The 16,861-nt window shown below is 52.5% G+C and overlaps 2 protein-coding genes across 3 annotated transcripts; both read right to left on the bottom strand.

The window, feature by feature from the left end:
• Nucleotides 1-258: 258 nt before the first annotated feature.
• KCTD11 (potassium channel tetramerization domain containing 11) lies at nt 259-2,281 on the bottom strand. Its single transcript, XM_036268797.1, has one exon. The coding sequence runs from the start codon at nt 2,264-2,266 to the stop codon at nt 1,565-1,567; it is 702 nt and encodes a 233-aa protein (XP_036124690.1). The 5' UTR covers nt 2,267-2,281; the 3' UTR covers nt 259-1,564.
• Nucleotides 2,282-3,949: 1,668 nt separating this feature from the next.
• On the bottom strand, nt 3,950-16,840 carry ACAP1 (ArfGAP with coiled-coil, ankyrin repeat and PH domains 1). 2 transcript variants are annotated; one of them, XM_036269061.1, is made up of 22 exons: nt 16,581-16,840; nt 16,014-16,071; nt 11,667-11,786; nt 11,220-11,273; nt 11,076-11,134; nt 10,653-10,836; nt 10,479-10,523; nt 10,263-10,358; nt 10,078-10,152; nt 9,877-9,986; nt 8,573-8,624; nt 8,382-8,482; nt 7,929-8,052; nt 7,618-7,829; nt 6,884-6,953; nt 6,664-6,758; nt 6,395-6,564; nt 5,639-5,811; nt 5,101-5,210; nt 4,907-5,017; nt 4,529-4,578; nt 4,048-4,229 (listed from the first exon to the last, which is right to left on the bottom strand). In XM_036269061.1, exons 1-22 carry the CDS (start codon nt 16,631-16,633, stop codon nt 4,129-4,131), a joined length of 2,223 nt encoding a protein of 740 aa, XP_036124954.1. In that variant the 5' UTR covers nt 16,634-16,840; the 3' UTR covers nt 4,048-4,128. The 2 variants fall into 2 exon arrangements, with proteins under 2 accessions (XP_036124953.1, XP_036124954.1); XM_036269060.1 differs by having other exon boundaries at nt 3,950-4,229; nt 10,263-10,523; nt 16,581-16,633.
• Nucleotides 16,841-16,861: the final 21 nt, after the last annotated feature.

Raw genomic sequence — 16,861 nt, 5'->3', positions numbered from 1 at the left:
TGAGGTAGGAAGGTTCTGTGATCCTGGTTCCAGCCCTTTGCCTGGACGTTATAGAGTGTTCCAGAACAGTTGGAGGTTCTAGAGCATTCTAGAACAGTGCCACTGCTCCAGTCCTGGCTGTGATAAACCTGGAGCCCAAGGAACTGGGACCAGAAGAAGACATAACTAATGGGAGATGGGCAGAAAAAGCAGGACTTCTGCTGCAAGGGGGACCCCCAGCCTGACCCTCAGGAGCCTTTACAAGTTTGTGGTTCCAAAAGCAACTTTATTTTTCTTCTTGTAAGTGATAAATAATAAGTGACTCCCCCAGGGAAGTTGTTTATGAGTATCCCATCCCCTCAGGGAAGCAGAAATCCCATCTCTTCCTATATCCTCCCCAACTCTCCCAAATTCTTCTGTACAGCTTTTCTCTACCCTGAACAAACTTGAGTCTTTCCCCAGCTATCTCCTAGCAACAGGCCCATGATTGCCTTAACAACCAAGAATTCTATAAAGGTCTCCAAGGCCTGGCTAAGTCCAGTGACTTCTCTTACCTCGCTCACCAGGAAGATCCTACTGACTTAAACTCTAACAGGCCCTCCCTGCATATGTGGTGACGTGAGTGCACATGTATGCACACACACACACACCCCTTGTGATTAAGCTATTAATTCTCAGTCTACTCACACCCATAGACATACCTGGTGCCCAAACAGCTTCTGAGAAACCTCAAACAGGCCCGGACATGCAGAGACCACAGAAAGGCCAGAATATAGGTGCCATCACCAGCCACACAAATGGGAGCCCAGATGTCAGGGATCCACACATCTGTCACACACTGACACACACTCGCACAAGAAGGAATTTAGGCCAAGGCCCAAGAAGATGCCACCTTCTTCCCCATGACCAGCTCCACCATCAATATCAGATCCTTTAAAAAAAACTTGGATCTCCAGAAGGATGCTCCACCCCATAATTAATGGGGATTCTCCTAGCTCCCTTATGCCAGCCTAGGGTGTGGTGTAGCCTTTCTGTCTTCCTTAATAGGTGGCTTGGGACACAGCAAAGAATCTCCCTTCCTCTGTTTCAGAGTGTTCTGGCCTGTCATTGGTCAGGTCAGGCCAGGTCACTCAGCTCCAGAAGTCAATCCAGGAGACCACATTAGAGCAATCCAAAATCCCTCTTCCTCCCAGACCTCAGTGTCCCTGCAGTGTTCTGCTAGGCCTAGCCTGGGCAGAGACATGTCCTCAGTTTTCCCGATCCCTACATACTGAACTCCAACCAAGGAAACTGGAAGTCCCCAGGCTCAGGTGAGAACAAGCCAAGGGAACTTTGCCCACCCCTCCCAGGATTAGCACCAGTCCAAACCCTCTGTACCACTTGTGAGCCCTAAGTGAGCTTGGGTTTGGGGAGTTCCGCCCACATCTGTTTCCAATCAGTTGCAGTGGGACCTCTGACTCTCACAGCTCCCAAAGCAGAGCTGGGAAGGGACTTCAGGGGAGCCTTAATCTCCTTTGCTGCCCCCTTCATTCTCCCCCCACCCTCCTACTGTCAAACTGAGGGTAGTACTGCCAGTCCTCAGTTATTAGTGTCGGACAAAGCGCAGAGATCTGGAGTTGAGTAGGTCTTCAGGGTCAGGGAAAACGGAGTCTAGACGGAAGCCATGCTCCAGAGCCACCCGCAGCACCTCCTCCAGGAAGCCGGGTGTGCCCACCACTTCCCGTTGCTCTCCTGGCCCCTTAGTCCACAGTGGCTGTAGTCCCAGTCTCCTGTACTCCACTTCTGGAAGTTCTGTGGGGCGGGGGGCCCATTCCAGACGAAAGTGTGGTCCTCCCTCTGCTCTCTCTTCATTGGCTACACCAAATCGGGCCTTCATGGCACCCAGACACTCTGGATCGGTGCAGAAGAGGTTGGCTCGGAAGGTGTCCACCTGGGCAGAGCTCAGTTCATAGTGGTGTGGGCCCTGGCGAGCAGAGAAGTGCACCATGCGGGGGCTGGCATCTACATCTGCGTGGAGCAGGGCAGCTGTGGGTGCAGGGGTCACCTGAGAGGCCTCCAGTTCCTGCAGGGCATCGAGGAGGGGCCGGATCTGGTAGAAGTCAGCTTCTGCCCTGAGAAGCGCTGTCTCTCCATATCCAAGGGGTAGGTCCAGGCGGCCCAGCCGCAGGAAATTTAGAATATGCCGGAAGGCCTTGCCATCTCTGTCGATGAAGTAGTAGTGGCCACCTCCCTGGGAGTTGAGGTTGGGGGAAATGGGGGTGCCAGCCCTAAACATGGCCCCCAGCATGGAGTCTGGGAAGCGAGTCAGAGTCTCCAGAGTGGTGGAATATAGCGTACCCCCCACATTCAGGGTTACAGGGCCCCCAAAAGAGGGGGGTGAAGAGGGCACAGGAGGAGGGGAAATTTTGGGGAGTACTGGAGACACCAAAAGAGAAGAAAAGGCAGTACTTCGTGGGTGTGTGCAGAATTGGGTCGTAAGGTTCAGACTCTAAGTTGGAGGCATTGGTTAGAGTACAAGGCAGCAAGATTCGGGGCTCACTCCAGCTACCTTGGTGGTGGGGAATGGCTTCCAGGCACAGAAACGCCGGAAAGGTTAGAGAACGAACAGATGAAAAGAGCACAGGGAAGCCCAAGAAGAAGGGAGGTTTAGATCCAGACGCCTCCAGTTCTGGATGATCAGCAATTCCTTTCTGTGGTCTTTAGACAGTGGGTTCCCCGAATCCAACCAATAGGTGACTGTCGAACGCAAGGCCGACTCTTTGAAAGGTCCTGCCTCCGAGCTCTCGGGCAGATCGCTGTCGCCGTGGGAGAGTCCACGCAGGGTTCCGGGGCCCAGTCAGAGGCCTGCCTTTGGCCTGGCTCCGGCGCGGGTTCCAGGAGACGGAGGCGGGGCTCCCCGGAGCTGATGGCGGAGGTGCCTCTATATCGGCTGAGGAAGGAGGATGCACGCTAAGTCAGAGCTGCGACTGTCCGAGGACTCTGATGGAAGCGGCCGGGAGTCTCAGGACCCGGGTGCTGCCGCCTTATCCGGGTGTCCCAGCTGCGGCTCAAGTCCTCTCGGCCCCAAGGAAGTGGCCTTAGGGCAGCAGTCCCGGGTCCTTTAAGGGACAGCTCCGCCCCCTTGGCGCCCCGCCCCCCGCCCCCACGGGGTTTTTGTGCCTCGGGTGGAGGTGGGAGCCGAGAGTGGCGAACGGGGAGGACGGGCTGGACCGGGGGACGCAAGCGGGGTGGGGTCCGGAGGGTGACTCCGCAAGTGGGGTGGGGTCCGGAGGGTGACTCCGGCGCGTCGCTCCGGATGTGGTCGCGACGCCCCGGCAGGCCCAGGTGTGCTCGACCTCACGTCTGCAACTCGGCGGGGGCAGGAGTCTCCAATCCCGCCTCTATGAGAAAGCAGAGGTGCGGCCTCCAAGGGCCTGGGGACCAGCAGTTTCCTTCTCATCTCTCCCGTCCGGAATTCCGAGGGGGCGGGTGCTGAGTCGCGACATTCCGGGGATGCCGCCGGGCCGGTGGCCCAGCCAGCTTCATCCCAGCCCAACAGGCCCAACGCCAGCACCCCCTTAAGGGAAGGCCGGCCCCAGTCCTCGCGAGCAGCCTCTCTCTTCGGCCCCTGGAGTCTGGCCACATCGCCTGAGCCCTAGAGCCCCACCCCAGGGCCTCCCAGCACTGGGGCTGAGGCTACAGCTTCCAGTTCACTCCCTGGGAGTCGCCCCTTGTGTGACGTGAGCTCGCAAACTCCTATCCACTTGCACCTCTGGAGCCACAGCGCCCAACACCCTGCGGAGGTGGTGTCAAAGAAATGAACTATTAAGGAAAGAGCAAAGCACAAAGGCTTTATTTATTTATTTTTCTTTGTTGATTTTAGAGAAAGAAGAAGGGAGAGGGGGAGAGAGAGAGAGAGAGAGAGAGAGAGAGAAACATCCATAAGAGAGAACATGGATTGGTTGCCTCCTGCATGCCCCACACTGGGGATTTGGCCCACTACCTGGGCATGTGCCCTGACTGAGGATCGATCCAGTGACCTCTTGGTGCATTGGTCCATGCTCAACCACTGAGCCACACCAGCGGGGCCAAAGCACAAAGGCTTTAATGGCCACAGGGTGGGCCGTGGGTTAGAAAGGGTGGGTGTCTCGGGCCCTCAAAGGCCTGGAATCAAAGCGTGTGGAGGTCATGAGTACGCCGGCTCAGCTTCTCCGGGTCGTCCGATGCCATAAGGGAGAAGTCACGGAAGATGTCAAGATATGTCTCATCTCCTGAGAGGAGGGAGAAAGGACTGGGAGTCCCAACCAGTGGCTGGTCCCCTAGCTCAGAAGAGTATGCTGGGGACAGCCAACGGTCCTGCTAAGAGTGTAGGTGGAGGAAACACCTGAGCTATCAGGGCACAGCTCTTGCCTTTTCTTTGTATTGAGGCCCGACATGTCAAATATGCCCAATACATATTTGTTCAATAAATAATAGACTTAATCAATGAAGCTGAACATGAGGGGTACAGATCATTAGAGGCCAGAAGCCCAGAGTTACAATGATGGACACGGGGGGGGGTGCACTTTACCTCCCTGGCCCTGGGCTGCTTCCGCCTCTCTCATCTTTGCTAATCGAAGCCTAAAGAGGAAGAAATTAAGGAATGAATGACAATCTCCCCATTCCCTCTGACCCCAGCTTCCCATCCACTGAGCTGGGTTTGCTGAGCAAGGTCTAGTGCTTAAAGGATGCTTGACAACAATGTTGATGAATGATGAGTCTCAGGATGAGCCCACCATCCTGGATCCTGCCCACACCCTTGCTACTCCACACCCCAATCAACACTTGGGGGCATTCTGTTGCCTGGTCCTCCCCTCCCCAGGCCTCCCCTGGCACATTGGGGCCTTGTAGTTAGCCACACCCATGTAAAAGGTGCAAGTGCTAGACCTGCCCCTTCAGACATCCTTACAGGGTGACGATGTCAGCATTGGCTGTTTCCATGGCGATGGTCAGAGGGTCCCTGCCTTCAGAGTCCTTAGCTCCCAGGTCAGCTCCCCGTTTCAGGAACAGGCAGGCCAGTCTAGAGAGGATAGCCAGGTTTAGCCAGCAGCTCATCCCATCTGGAACCTTCCTCCCCAAGACCATCATTGCTGCCACTGCTACCCAGTGTGGCCAAGGATGGTTGCGTGGTGGAGCGGGCCCCGGCCATGGCTGTCTGCTTGGTTCACATTCGCCCCATTCTGGAGGAGAAACTCACAGGCCAGTAGAGAATTCTGCATCAAGAAGTGGAGAATGGGGAGAGAGGGTGGCAGCTTTAGAGGCAGATTTAAAGATTTTTAGAGAGGGGTCAGTTAAGAGGGTGGGGTATGGGATCAGGAGTTTAGGGGTACAGTAGGTGTCAGGCTCTGCTCTAGCTCTTTACATGTATCTATACATTACATCCACATTCACAGTATAACCTAATGAGGTGTGGGATCCTTATTTTACAGGTGAGGAAACTGAGGCACAAAGAGGTTCATAACTGTAAGTAGGGAGAACCTGGATTCAAACCCAGGTTGTTTACCTCCAAATCATACATTCTTAGCAAACAGTCTCTATTGGTTATCACACCGTATGGGTGGAGGGAGGGGTAAGAAAGTCAGGAGTAGTGAAGAAGAGTCAGAGCCTTAGGGTGGGGTGGGGAAGCTGGCAAGACCCTCACAGCAGCTGTGGCCTGGATCAGTGGCGTGGCATTCTCCTGACCCGTGTTGACCCAGTTGACATCAGCTCCATGGGCGAGAGCATCAGCCATGGTGGGGAGGGATGGAGGATGCCCAGCAGCTCGAAACAGCAGGGCCCCAGGGTGCAGGCTGCCCAGGTCATCAGAGGGCGACCCTATTAGGGAGAATCAGCTTTGAGTCTGGGAAGAAAACCCTCAGCAAAGTCCCCTGACGCTGTAACGGGGTAGGTCACTTCTCAATTGTGGGGAGGCCTTCAAGATTCTGAGGACTGGTGGGAAGTGGAGGTGTGTGTGAGTGTGTATGTGTGTGTATGGGAGGGGACTAGGGTTAGAAAGCATCATTCACCTCTTCTTGTCCAACCACCCAGACTGGCTGGGATGTTGTGGGTGAGCTGACTCACTGAAGGTCTGCCTCAGTTCTCTTGGCTCCCTCTGCTCCAGCCAAACTCACATCCGCCTTCACAGGCCTTCGGAGATCCTAGTTCATTATGACTCCTGACTTTTCCCATGCTGTTGACACCCTTACATAGCCCTCCTGCCTACTCCCAGCCCCATGCTTCTTCCTATTCTTCACTATAACCTCTAGAACTGTTACCTTCTACGACCAGTGCTGATGTGGTCTGGCTCCTCCACATTCTCAAAAGGCAGGCCTGGGCCTCATACTCTGAACCTCCCCACCAGGTGGAACAGTGATGAGCACACAGAAGGTGCTTAATTAATGCCCAACCAACCCTATACCTGGCTTGGATCTCAAGCTCCCTGGCCGAGGCTTAATGGAAGGCTTTGGGGGCACAGGAGGGTGCCCCCTTGGGGGCCCCCGACCACCTCTTCGCCCTCGAATCTCAGGAAGCTTGGTCAGGAACTTCTTCTCCACGTATTTGGCATGAATCCAGGCCTCCTTCTCCTGCCTGAGGGGTGGGGGGAAGAAGGGGACAGTCTTCCCTCCTATTCCAGACCCTCCTCCCTTCCTGTGAAGAGGGCAACCCAACCCTTCCCCCTAGCCTCACCGGGAGCAGCTGGGCCCTGGCTTCTTCACTGCCATGGCCTCCACACGGGCCTCATAGATCTGGTTGATGACTACATTTCCCAGCTCGCACATAAGCTGCAGGAACCAAGGCAGAGGTAGACAATCAGGTAGGGTTGGGGGAGTGTTTGAACTCTCGGGGCTCTGCAGCCCTATCCTCAACCCACCCGACCCCCACACTCTTCATAACACCCCCAAGTCACCTTCACTAGTTCCGGCTCCCACGAGTCAAGTGTCAGAGACCGAACTTTGGAAAAATGAACTCCAAGGCTCCTGGAGGGCCAAAGTAGAAGTCAGGTCTATGTGAGGCAGCAGCTGGGGGAATGGCTGCTGCTCCTGAGAAGACTTGTAGACAAGTCTTGCTTGGGGGGCCACACAGAGGCACTGGGCCAGGAAGCAGCAGGGCAGCTGGGGCCACGTAGCCTTCACCTGCATCTGGCAGGATCCTACCTGTTCACCATCCCCTCTTCTCACTTCTCCTACATTTCATTTTAAGGGCTCATCCTCTCCATCCACCTCCCTTCTCTCTTGGCACTTTGGCCTGGACAGCTCTTTCCTGCCATTCTTCTACCAGACTGACTCAAGGCGAGGGCTGTATAGACTTGCTAAGGCCTCCCAACCTCTTCTCTCTGCTCTTCGTTGGCTCACCCATCCTCAGCAGCCCTGACCCCACACCTCCTCCAATCAAGCCAATAAACTACTCTGGGTTTCTCCCAACCCTGGCTAGACTGGGACAATGAGAGGCTGGGCCCACCTGGATCCACCTTGTGCCCCATAGGCTCAGGCCAAGCCTGTGCCCAGTGACAGCCAGAATCTAAAAGAGGAAGCCAGGGCAGGATGAGAAAGGAGGAGAATGTGTGATGGACTCTATCTTGGTTCCCTCCCAACACTGTAGCCAGAAAGAATGAGGTCCATGATTGGGGACTTGGGGAGTGACCTGTGGATGCCGGAGCACTGAATGCAGAGGGTGACACCAAGGTTGATGCTAGCCCACTCAGGAGCTGGTTCTCGGCAGTCGCAACATTGGGCATTGCCATCCACACTCTGCACCTGGGCTGCCACATGCCCCACTCCGCCAGATTCCCTTCCCCTAGTCATTCCGCCAGAGCCCAGGGTGGCAGCAGAGCCCATGACCAGGTGTCCTGAGCCCTGGGGCAGACAAAAAAAGAAAGAGTGGCCATGGGGTCTAGGGGAAGGGATGGTCCATCTCCCTGGGCAGCCTGGCCCTGAACCCCCAGGTTAAGGTACCTGGCCTGGACCCCGAGGTCTATCATCAAGGTGAGCCTGGCTGAAGGCTGTGGCAATGCTGCTCTGCACAGCACTGATCCACAGCTGTAGGAGGCGCTCTGAGTCAGCCTGCAGAAGGCAGGACCTGGGCAGGAGAGGGGATGGAGAGCAGGGAAGGGTCTGAGGCCTAGGGAGCATGTGGTAGGATGGGCAGGCTGACATTCAGCTAGTATTGAACTGGTACCAGTTATACTGAAATATTTCTGCACCAATAAGTTATATACTTGGAAATATCCCCCATCACCCTATACCCCCCCAAGGTTGCCCCACAATCCAGCCACCAAAGGATTAATGCCAGGGGTGCATGGGAACCTCTAAGCCCCTGTTCCAGGGATGCCTTTGTGACTGGCCCTACCTTTCCAGCTGTAACCGACTTAGAGATATTAGAACATCACTGCTGGGGATTATACTCACTTGCTAGGAGATACCACCTCAAAGCAGAACCGCCTCTCTGAGTCGGGGCAGAGCTTCACTGTGCAGAGACGAAGGTCATCTACCACCACAGTCACAGGGTCCTGGCAGGGGAAGGTGATAAGGGGGCAGATGTCCAGGGAGGCAAAGAAAGGGCTCCTTGGGCCCAGGCCTCCAGCACCCAGGCTACCCACCTTGTACTTCTTCTGATAAACCAGTTGGTTGCTCTGAATAGTGAACCAGCGTCTGCAGGAGGTAGAAGTAGAGTTTGGACGTGGGCAGCATCAGGATGATGCTGGGACAGGGACAGCAGAGAGTTTGTGTCCTTTGACCCATAAGGATCTTGCTGAGAGGAGAGAGACCTGGGCTGACTGTCCCATGAGATGTTCCAGAGGAGAGTGTACAGTTGTGTAGACTGTCTAAGGGGAGCTATTCAGATCTTGGACAACCCAGATTTGATATATTTATGAAGACAGTTTTCCAGCAGATGACAGTAAAATGCCTTTTCTAACAAAGTAAGTCTATTGCTACATTTTTTTTTTTTTTGACAGATGGCCGTATTTTGGAAAAAGGGCTCAGTATCTTGGGGAAGGACCCCATATGGGATCTAATTTGCACAAAAATCCCATATGGGCTGGCAGTGGCCCTAAAAGGGGAAGGAGTTAAGTTAGAGCAGATCACCATCCTGTTCTCCATCCTGCAATGGCTCCCGATTTCCCTTAGAGTGAGCCCAAGTCCCTAGAGAAGTCGACAAGGCCCTATCATAATTCACACCCCTATTAGTTCCAACTTCATCTCCTACCACTTCCTCCTCCGTTCCTCTGTCCACACCCATGGCTTCCTCTCTATTTCTCCAACGCTCCAGGTTTCTCAGGGCCTTGGTGCTGGCTCCTCCTTCTGCCCAGAACATTCTTCCCCCAGAAGTCCTTTAGGCCTTCACTCAGAAGTCACCTTTTCATGAGGCCTACCCTGACCACTCTATTTAATACTGCAACCCTTCCTCAGCTATCCACATCCCTTACTTTACTATTTTTCTTCTCTAGTACTCTTACCTTCTAACATAATGTATATTAATATAGCATTTACTTAATTATATTATTGTCTTTGTTGATGGAATGTAAACTATCTAAAGAGAGGGGGGTTTGGCCCTGGCCGGTTTGCCTCAGCGGTTAGAGCGTCGGCCTGCGGTCCAGAGAGACCCGGGTTCGGTTCCCGCTAAGGGCATGTTGCAGTTTGTCCCCAGCCCTAGTTGGTCGTGCGGGTGGCAGCCACTCGATGTGTCCCTTCACGTCGATGTTTCTGTCTCTCTCTCCCTTCCTCTCTTTCCCTCCCACTCTATCTGTACAAAAAATGGAAAAATATCCTCGGGTGAGGATAAAAAAAAAAAAAAAAAAAGAGAGGGGGGTTTGTCTTTTTCCTTGCTGTGCTTAGCAAACTATAACCACTCGAAAAGGTATTAATTGGATGGGTATGGCTGATTGGAGTGCCCTCTCCTCACCTGCTCCAGGTCTTAAATGCATTGCTGGCCCGTTTGAAGAGATGTCCTTCCATGACCAGGCCACCAGGCCCCTCTTTGAGACTTGGCTCTGGCTCCTCCCCACCCAGCTCCTGAGGGCACAGAAAGGTCAAAAGGCAACTCTGTGAGCAGAAAGCAAGGCCCCGTGCCCATATGCCTCCCTCCAGCAGTCCCACCTCTCACCTTCTGTTTCAGTAGCACATGTCTTTGCTCCATGTCCCTCTTCTCTCGAGCTGAATTCAAAACCAGCTGGTGCAACTGGACATAGGAGGGGCATCTCAGATGGCCCGAGCCTCCCCCAACTAGGCCAGGAAAGTCACCTCAGAGCCCACTACCCTGTACCACCTGCCTGTTCCATGGAGCCCTACCTGAGCACCCAGATCCTTGCGATATTGGGCCAGCCGGCTCAGCTCCTCGTGGCCCTGCTGGAAATGTGTAGCCTGGGCCTCCACCAAACGCAGCACCTGGGGCCAAGGTGGGCAGGGGGCAGAGCTGAGGAAACACCTTGCAGTACTTCCCTCTTCCCTCCTGTTCTCCATCAGCAGGCTCCTCCCCACCTTGCCCTTACCACCACTGCAACTCACGAATTCCATGATGTCAAACTTCCTCTTGTCCTCGATCACATTGATCTGAGGGCCCCAAAATACCTCAGGTCAGTCTTGAAAACATAGTGCCCCCTCCCAATGCACACCAGGGACTCTCTAGCCTTGAGGTGACTGAGGCCCTGGTACTCCAAGAGGACTGGTGGGGACAGGCACCTGCAGGGCATAATCCAGTGCCCGTCCCCGGTACCCAGCTCGAGCAGTCTTCAAAGCAGCTACTGCCTCTTCTGCCTCCTGGACCCGGCGCCTGGGGACCTCTGCGTTGTGGGTAAGAGCAGCCTCCAGGCTCTCAGCACCTCGCCAGAAATCCCGACGAGCCTCTCGAAAACCCCGGAGACCTCTTGGGGAGAGGAATACAAAGAATCACAGATATATCCACCTGCCCCTAGCAGAAAAGTCCCAAGAGCAGACCCACTCATAGCCTGTCAGTTAGCCTCTGTACAGTCAGAACTCCCTGGGGGCTCTTGGGTGGGAGATAGCAATCAAGCCACCAGAAACTCCTAGGCTCACAGCTTCATTCAGGGAAGCCCCTGTGATAATGGGAATAGGGTGGAGGGTAGTTTCCCTCCCAACACTCACTCCTTGACCAGAGTTTGGATTTGCTGCTGCAGCGTGTGCTGGGTGGCATCTAGAAGCTCCTGAGGGGAAGCAGAAACTGGAAGGTAAAGATCAGGACCACAGACAACCCCGCTCCCTGCATCTGCCCTACTTATCCTCACTCACTGAGTGGCTGTCCAGCTTATGGTTCAGGCTCTCAGTGAATTTGTCCAGACACTCCTAGGCAAGAAGAGGCAGAGAGAGAAGAGAGAGAGAGAGAGTACCAAGCATGGGGGTGGGGTGGCATAGGGGTGGGTGGTGTAGGGCCCTCCCATCTTTATTTTTTTTATTTTTTATTTTTGGTATGTGCCCCTAGCGGGAACCGAACCCGGGACTCTCTGGTTCGCAGGCCAACACTCCAACTGCTGAGCCAAAACGGCCAGGGTGGGGGCGGGCCCTCTCCCTCCCAGGCCCTCCCATCTTTAGATCAGCCTACTGTGGTTGTCTCAGATGGCAGTACCAGCCCTGCTCTGGCCTGGGACCTGCAGACCCCAGATCAACCCTCCTCAGGCTTCCACAGGATCTCTCTTCATGTCAGACCCCATCCCACCCTGGTTAGGGCCCTACACATACCGCCATCATGGGCTCTGGTGGACCCAGGCGGGCCAGATCACAAATGCCGACAATGAAGGCATGGCCAGCAGCAAGGTAATGGCGCCCACTTTCCAGGAGGCCATTACCTAACTTGAGGAGCTAGGAAGCAACAGGCAACAGAGAGTCATGCCATGTGCCACCATAGTCGATAGCAAGCCCTACCCCTGTCCCACTTCCTCGCCCCTTCCCCTAGGCTATTGCCCCTCTTTCACAACCTTGCCCATACTTCTCTATAGCCCAGTCCAGCTCTCACAGTTTGACACAGACTTGGCACCTTCTCATCTCTGTCACTTTACACCCACTGCTCTGTCTCTCCTGGAACAAAATTCCTCCCAGCCTGTCACCGAAGCCAGTATCAGCTTCACCTCAAAAATGTCTTTCTCTGTCCATTCCCATGTGTCTCTCCAACTGTTTGGATCCAGAGCTCCGGGGAAACTCCATCCTCATGAACTGTCTGGCTCACAGGATGAATGCTCTACCTAACTGGTGTAAGTCCTCCAGGATTAACCGTCTGGACTTGTCCCTTTCTGTGTTCATTGAATATTCCCTCATAAATATAAATTGATCAGTAGGCCACAGGGTCAGGGTGAAGATGGCATGCTAGGGGGCTCCTAAAGCCCATTGTGTCTGGTCCCAGTTGACAAACAAGGAGGCTTGATAACCAAGGGGACAAGTGACTATCCTGAGGAGGGTCTCTCTGGGAGAGCCAGGTGGCTGAGCCAGAAACCCAAATGAGGCTGCTGACCCCTGGCCCTTGTTACCTGCAGGAACTGCATTGCACCTGAGGTGGTGCCACTTGGCTCTGGCTGGAGTCACTGTATCTGGAATAGAGCAAGTGACTGGAGCCTGTCACCTTTGCCCAGTGAACTTTTGTTGAACTGAAAAACACTTTTTAGAGCTAGTGAAGGCTTCAGGGAAATGTAGCTTGAGTTGGCTAGCAGGGTCAGTAATGGTCAGGAAATTGGTTAAGATCAAACCTTATCAGATGTCCCCATGGAGTGTCTTTGACAAGGGACAAAAACCCAGATGCTCACAACTCCACTGTGTAGGGTTGGGGGACTGAGTGTCCAGTTTTTTCCTTATTTGCCCCTCTCCCTCATATATCTGAGTAAGAAACTTTCATAAGACTGAAGTAGTGACAAACTGGTACATCCACAAAATAGAATGATACACAGCAATGCAAAGGAATAAACTATTCATATATGAACCATTGATAATGAATTACTGATACGTTGATACACAACAACTTGAATAGACTTCAAGGACATTATTCTGAGTGTGTGTGTGTGGGGGGGGAGCCAGAATTGAAAGGTCACATATTGTATGATTCCTTTTTTTTAAAATCCTTACCCAAGGATATTTTTCTATTTATCTTCAAATAGAGTGGGAGGGAGGGAGGGAGAGGAAAAGAGAAACATCAGGGTGAGAGAGACACATCGATTGGTTGCCTCCCACATGACCCCAACCAGGGCCAGAGACAAACCGCAACTGAGCTATGGGTGTGCCCTTGACCAGAATCAAATCCGCAACACTTTGGTCTGCGGGCAGACGCTCTAACTGCTGAGCCAAACTGGCCAGAGCTGTATGATTCCATTTACATAACATTCTAGAAATGACAAAAGTCTAGAGATGGAGAACAGATGAGTGGTCATCATGGATTAGAGAAAGGGACAGGAGGGTATCCTTACAAAGGGTAAAATAAAAGAGTTCCTTTGTGGTGATAGGAATTTTGTATTTTGAGTGTGATGCTGGTTATAAGAATCTATACACATGAGCTCTGGCCAGTGTGACTCAGTTGGTCAAATATCATCTCATGCACAAAAATGTCACCAATTTGATTCCTGGTCAGGGCACAAGCCCAGGTTTCGGGCTCCATCCCCAGTAGGGGGCATGCAGGAGGCAGCCAATTGATGTTTCTTTCTCACATTGATGTTTCTCTCTGTCTATCTCCCTTCCTCTATCTCTAAAATCAATTTTAAAAAACATTAAAAAAAAAAAAAAAGAATCTATACTAGTGGTTCTCAACCTTCCTAATGCTGCGACCCTTTAATATAATTCCTCATGTTGTGGTGACTCCCAACTGTAAAATTATTATTATTTTTTTATTCTCACCTGAGGACACTTTCCCATATTTTGTTCAGATAGAGTGGGAGGGAGAGAGAGAGAAACATCGACATGAAAGGGACACATTGAGTGGTTGCCACCCACACGACCCAACCAGGGCCGGGGATAAACTGCAACTGAGGTACATGCCCTTAGCGGGAACTGAACCCAGGTCTCTCCGGACCACAGGCCGATGCTCTAACCGCTGAGCCAAACCAGCCAGGGCCATAAAATTATTTTTTGATGCTACCTCATAACTGAAATTTTGCTACTGTTATGTCTTAGGCGACACCTGTGAAAGGGTCGTGCGATCCCAAAGGGGTTGCGACTCACAGGTTGAGAACCACTAATCTATACACATGATGAAGTGTCATTGAATTATACACAAAGATTTTTATAAAAGAGTATATGCAAAACAGGTGAAATCCATGTAAGGTCTGTAGACAGTTAATTGCATTATGCCAAGATCAATTTCCTGGTTTTGGTAGTAGACCACAGTTATGTAAGATGCCACCACTGGGAACAGCTGGGTGATGGGTATGTGGGACCTCCCTGTACTGTTTTTGCAACTTCTTCTGAATCTATAATTAATTCAAAATAAAAAGTTTAATTAAAAGCCCTGGCTGGTCTGGCTCAGTGGTTGGAGCGTTGGCCTGCGGTCCAGAGAGACCCAGGTTCGGTTCCCACTAAGGGTGCGTGCCTCGGTTGGAGTTTGTCCCCGGCCCTAGTTGGGTCGTGAGGGTGGCAACCACTCGATGTGTCCCTTTCACATCAATGTTTCTCTCTCTCTCTCTCTCTCTTCCTCTTTCTCTCCCTTCCATTCTATCTGAACAAAAAAATGGAAAAATGTTCTCGGGTGAGGATAAAAAAAAATGTAATTAAAAAATGTATGTATGTATTAGTTGGTCATCCACTAACTTTCAGGCCATGGTGGAGGCACTGAGCAAAAACAAAACATAAAAATCCCTGATGACAGCTGTGGCCGGTTTGGCTCAGTGGTTAGAGTGTCGGCCTGCGGTCCGGAGAGACCTAGGTTTGGTTCCCGCTAAGGGCATGTACCTCAGTTGCAGTTTGTCCCCGGCCCTGGTTGGTTGGGTGGGTGGCAACCACTCGATGTGTCCCTTTCACGTCGATGTTTCTTTCTCTCTCTCTCTCTCTCTCTCTCCCTCCCACTCTATCTGTACAAAATATCGAAAAATGTCCTCGGGTGAGGATAAAGAAAATAAAAAATAAAAGTTCCTGATGACACTTAACATTCTAGTGAGGAAAAGGAGACAAGAAAAAAACAGCAAAAATAGCATGACAGACACGTGTTAAGGTGACCCCCAACAATTCCCACCCTTGCACAACCCCTACCCCTTGAGTAGAAGTGAGACCTGGAACTTGCTTCTAACCAACAGAATATGGCAAAGGTGATGGGGTGGCACTTCCATGATTAGGTTATACCACATGGCAGAGGTGATGGACTCACTCCTGTGATTACATTCCAATATAAATTGACACCATCTTGCCAGCGCACACAAGGGAGACTCTCCTGGGGCCTTGAAGAAACAAGCAGCTATGACTGCCTTTGGACAGGGCCACATGGAAGGGGACTTGGTGGCTTCTAGAAGATGAGGGCCTCAGTCCTGAAACACGTGAGCTTGGAAGAAAATCCTGAGCTTCAGATGAGACTGAGTCTCAACCAACACCTTCACTGTACCCTGTGAGACCCTGAGCAGAGGACCGGCTAAGCTGTCCCTGACTCTTGACCCACTGAAATCATGATAAAAATATGTATTAATAAGTCACTAAATTTGAAATAATTGATTATACAGCACTAGAAAACTAATACAGCAAGAAATATATAATGTCAGATTGAGATAAATTATGTAAAGAAAAATAACGCCAATAAGGGGATGGGAGTACATGTGTTTGTACATGCACATGTGCTGTTTTATAGAGTGGCCAGGGATGGGCTCCCGGGGCAGAAGTAGTCTTACTCTACCCAACAGCCTAGGGCTGGCATAGTGCAAGGCTCAAGAGCTGACAGGGTAAGTCCACAAGTGAGATTTGTTTTCCAAGATCCCGAGCTCCTTGTGGGTACAGAACCATTTTTGCTTCCTTGTTGCCCCCAAGTATCTACTCCACATGATTAGCATTCAATAATCCCTGGGACTCATCCTCTGTCTCTAACTTTTTTCCTGGTTCCACCCTTCTCATTTCAATTGGACCCTGAGTCACCTTTTCCAGTCGGGTCTCCAGTTCCGACACTTCAGCTTCCACCAGCTCAATAGAGGCCCTGGGAAAGGAGGGATGGCGTCAAGGAAACAGAGCTTGGGTACATCTGGTCTGTCCACCTTGGCAAGGTCAGGTCAGGGGTTGGGGTTAGAGGGTAGAGGGTACAGACCAAAAAAGCTAGTGGGTTAAGAAGGCCCACCCATCAGCCTTCTTTTGTTCACCCACTCCACAGTGTGGGAGCTACTCTAGCCTACGCCAGAGCAGGAAGGGTAGAAAGAGGGTGGATGTGGTGAGGGCAGGAAGTTGCTAACCGCCCAGGGCAGGTGCTGGGGGAGGGGCAGGGGTCCTAATGAGCGGAAGGATGGAATGCCAGCTCTGGGGGTGAGAGACTGGAGGCCCCTCTCTGGGTTTGATAGCAGAGGTACTACTTTGGCCCACAGCTTGATCTTGTCCCTTTGAGACATATCCCCTATTAGGACATCTGGCGTAGGGAAGGTTGTGTGTGTGTGTGTGTGTGTAGAGGGTGTCGGACTACCCCTGCTCTGCCCCCAAGACTTTCCGTACACTTACCGGAAGCGAGGTGAGTCCTTAAGACACTCCTCGAAATCCAGCTTCACTGTCATCTCAGCTTGATCACTTCAGGCCAGTGGGTCCTGGGGCCAGGCGGGTGGGGATGCAGGTGGAGGCACTCCCTGCCCCCGAGGGGCGTTGGTGAGAAAGGAGAAAAGCGTTCTTTCTTGGGTAGAGCCTGGGGAAGGGGGGTAGTCACAGTTCTTTCCCCAAGGGGAAGGGGTGTCCCAGGAGGAGCTCTCACCCTACACTCCAGGCAGCACTGGGAGGGGCAGAGGCGG

Source organism: Molossus molossus, unplaced genomic scaffold (genome assembly GCF_014108415.1).
Source record: "Molossus molossus isolate mMolMol1 unplaced genomic scaffold, mMolMol1.p scaffold_m16_p_19, whole genome shotgun sequence".
Classification (NCBI taxonomy): Eukaryota; Metazoa; Chordata; class Mammalia; order Chiroptera; family Molossidae; genus Molossus; species Molossus molossus.
The sequence above is the reverse complement of the archived record's forward strand: the minus strand, read 5'-3'. Positions and strand labels throughout refer to the sequence as shown.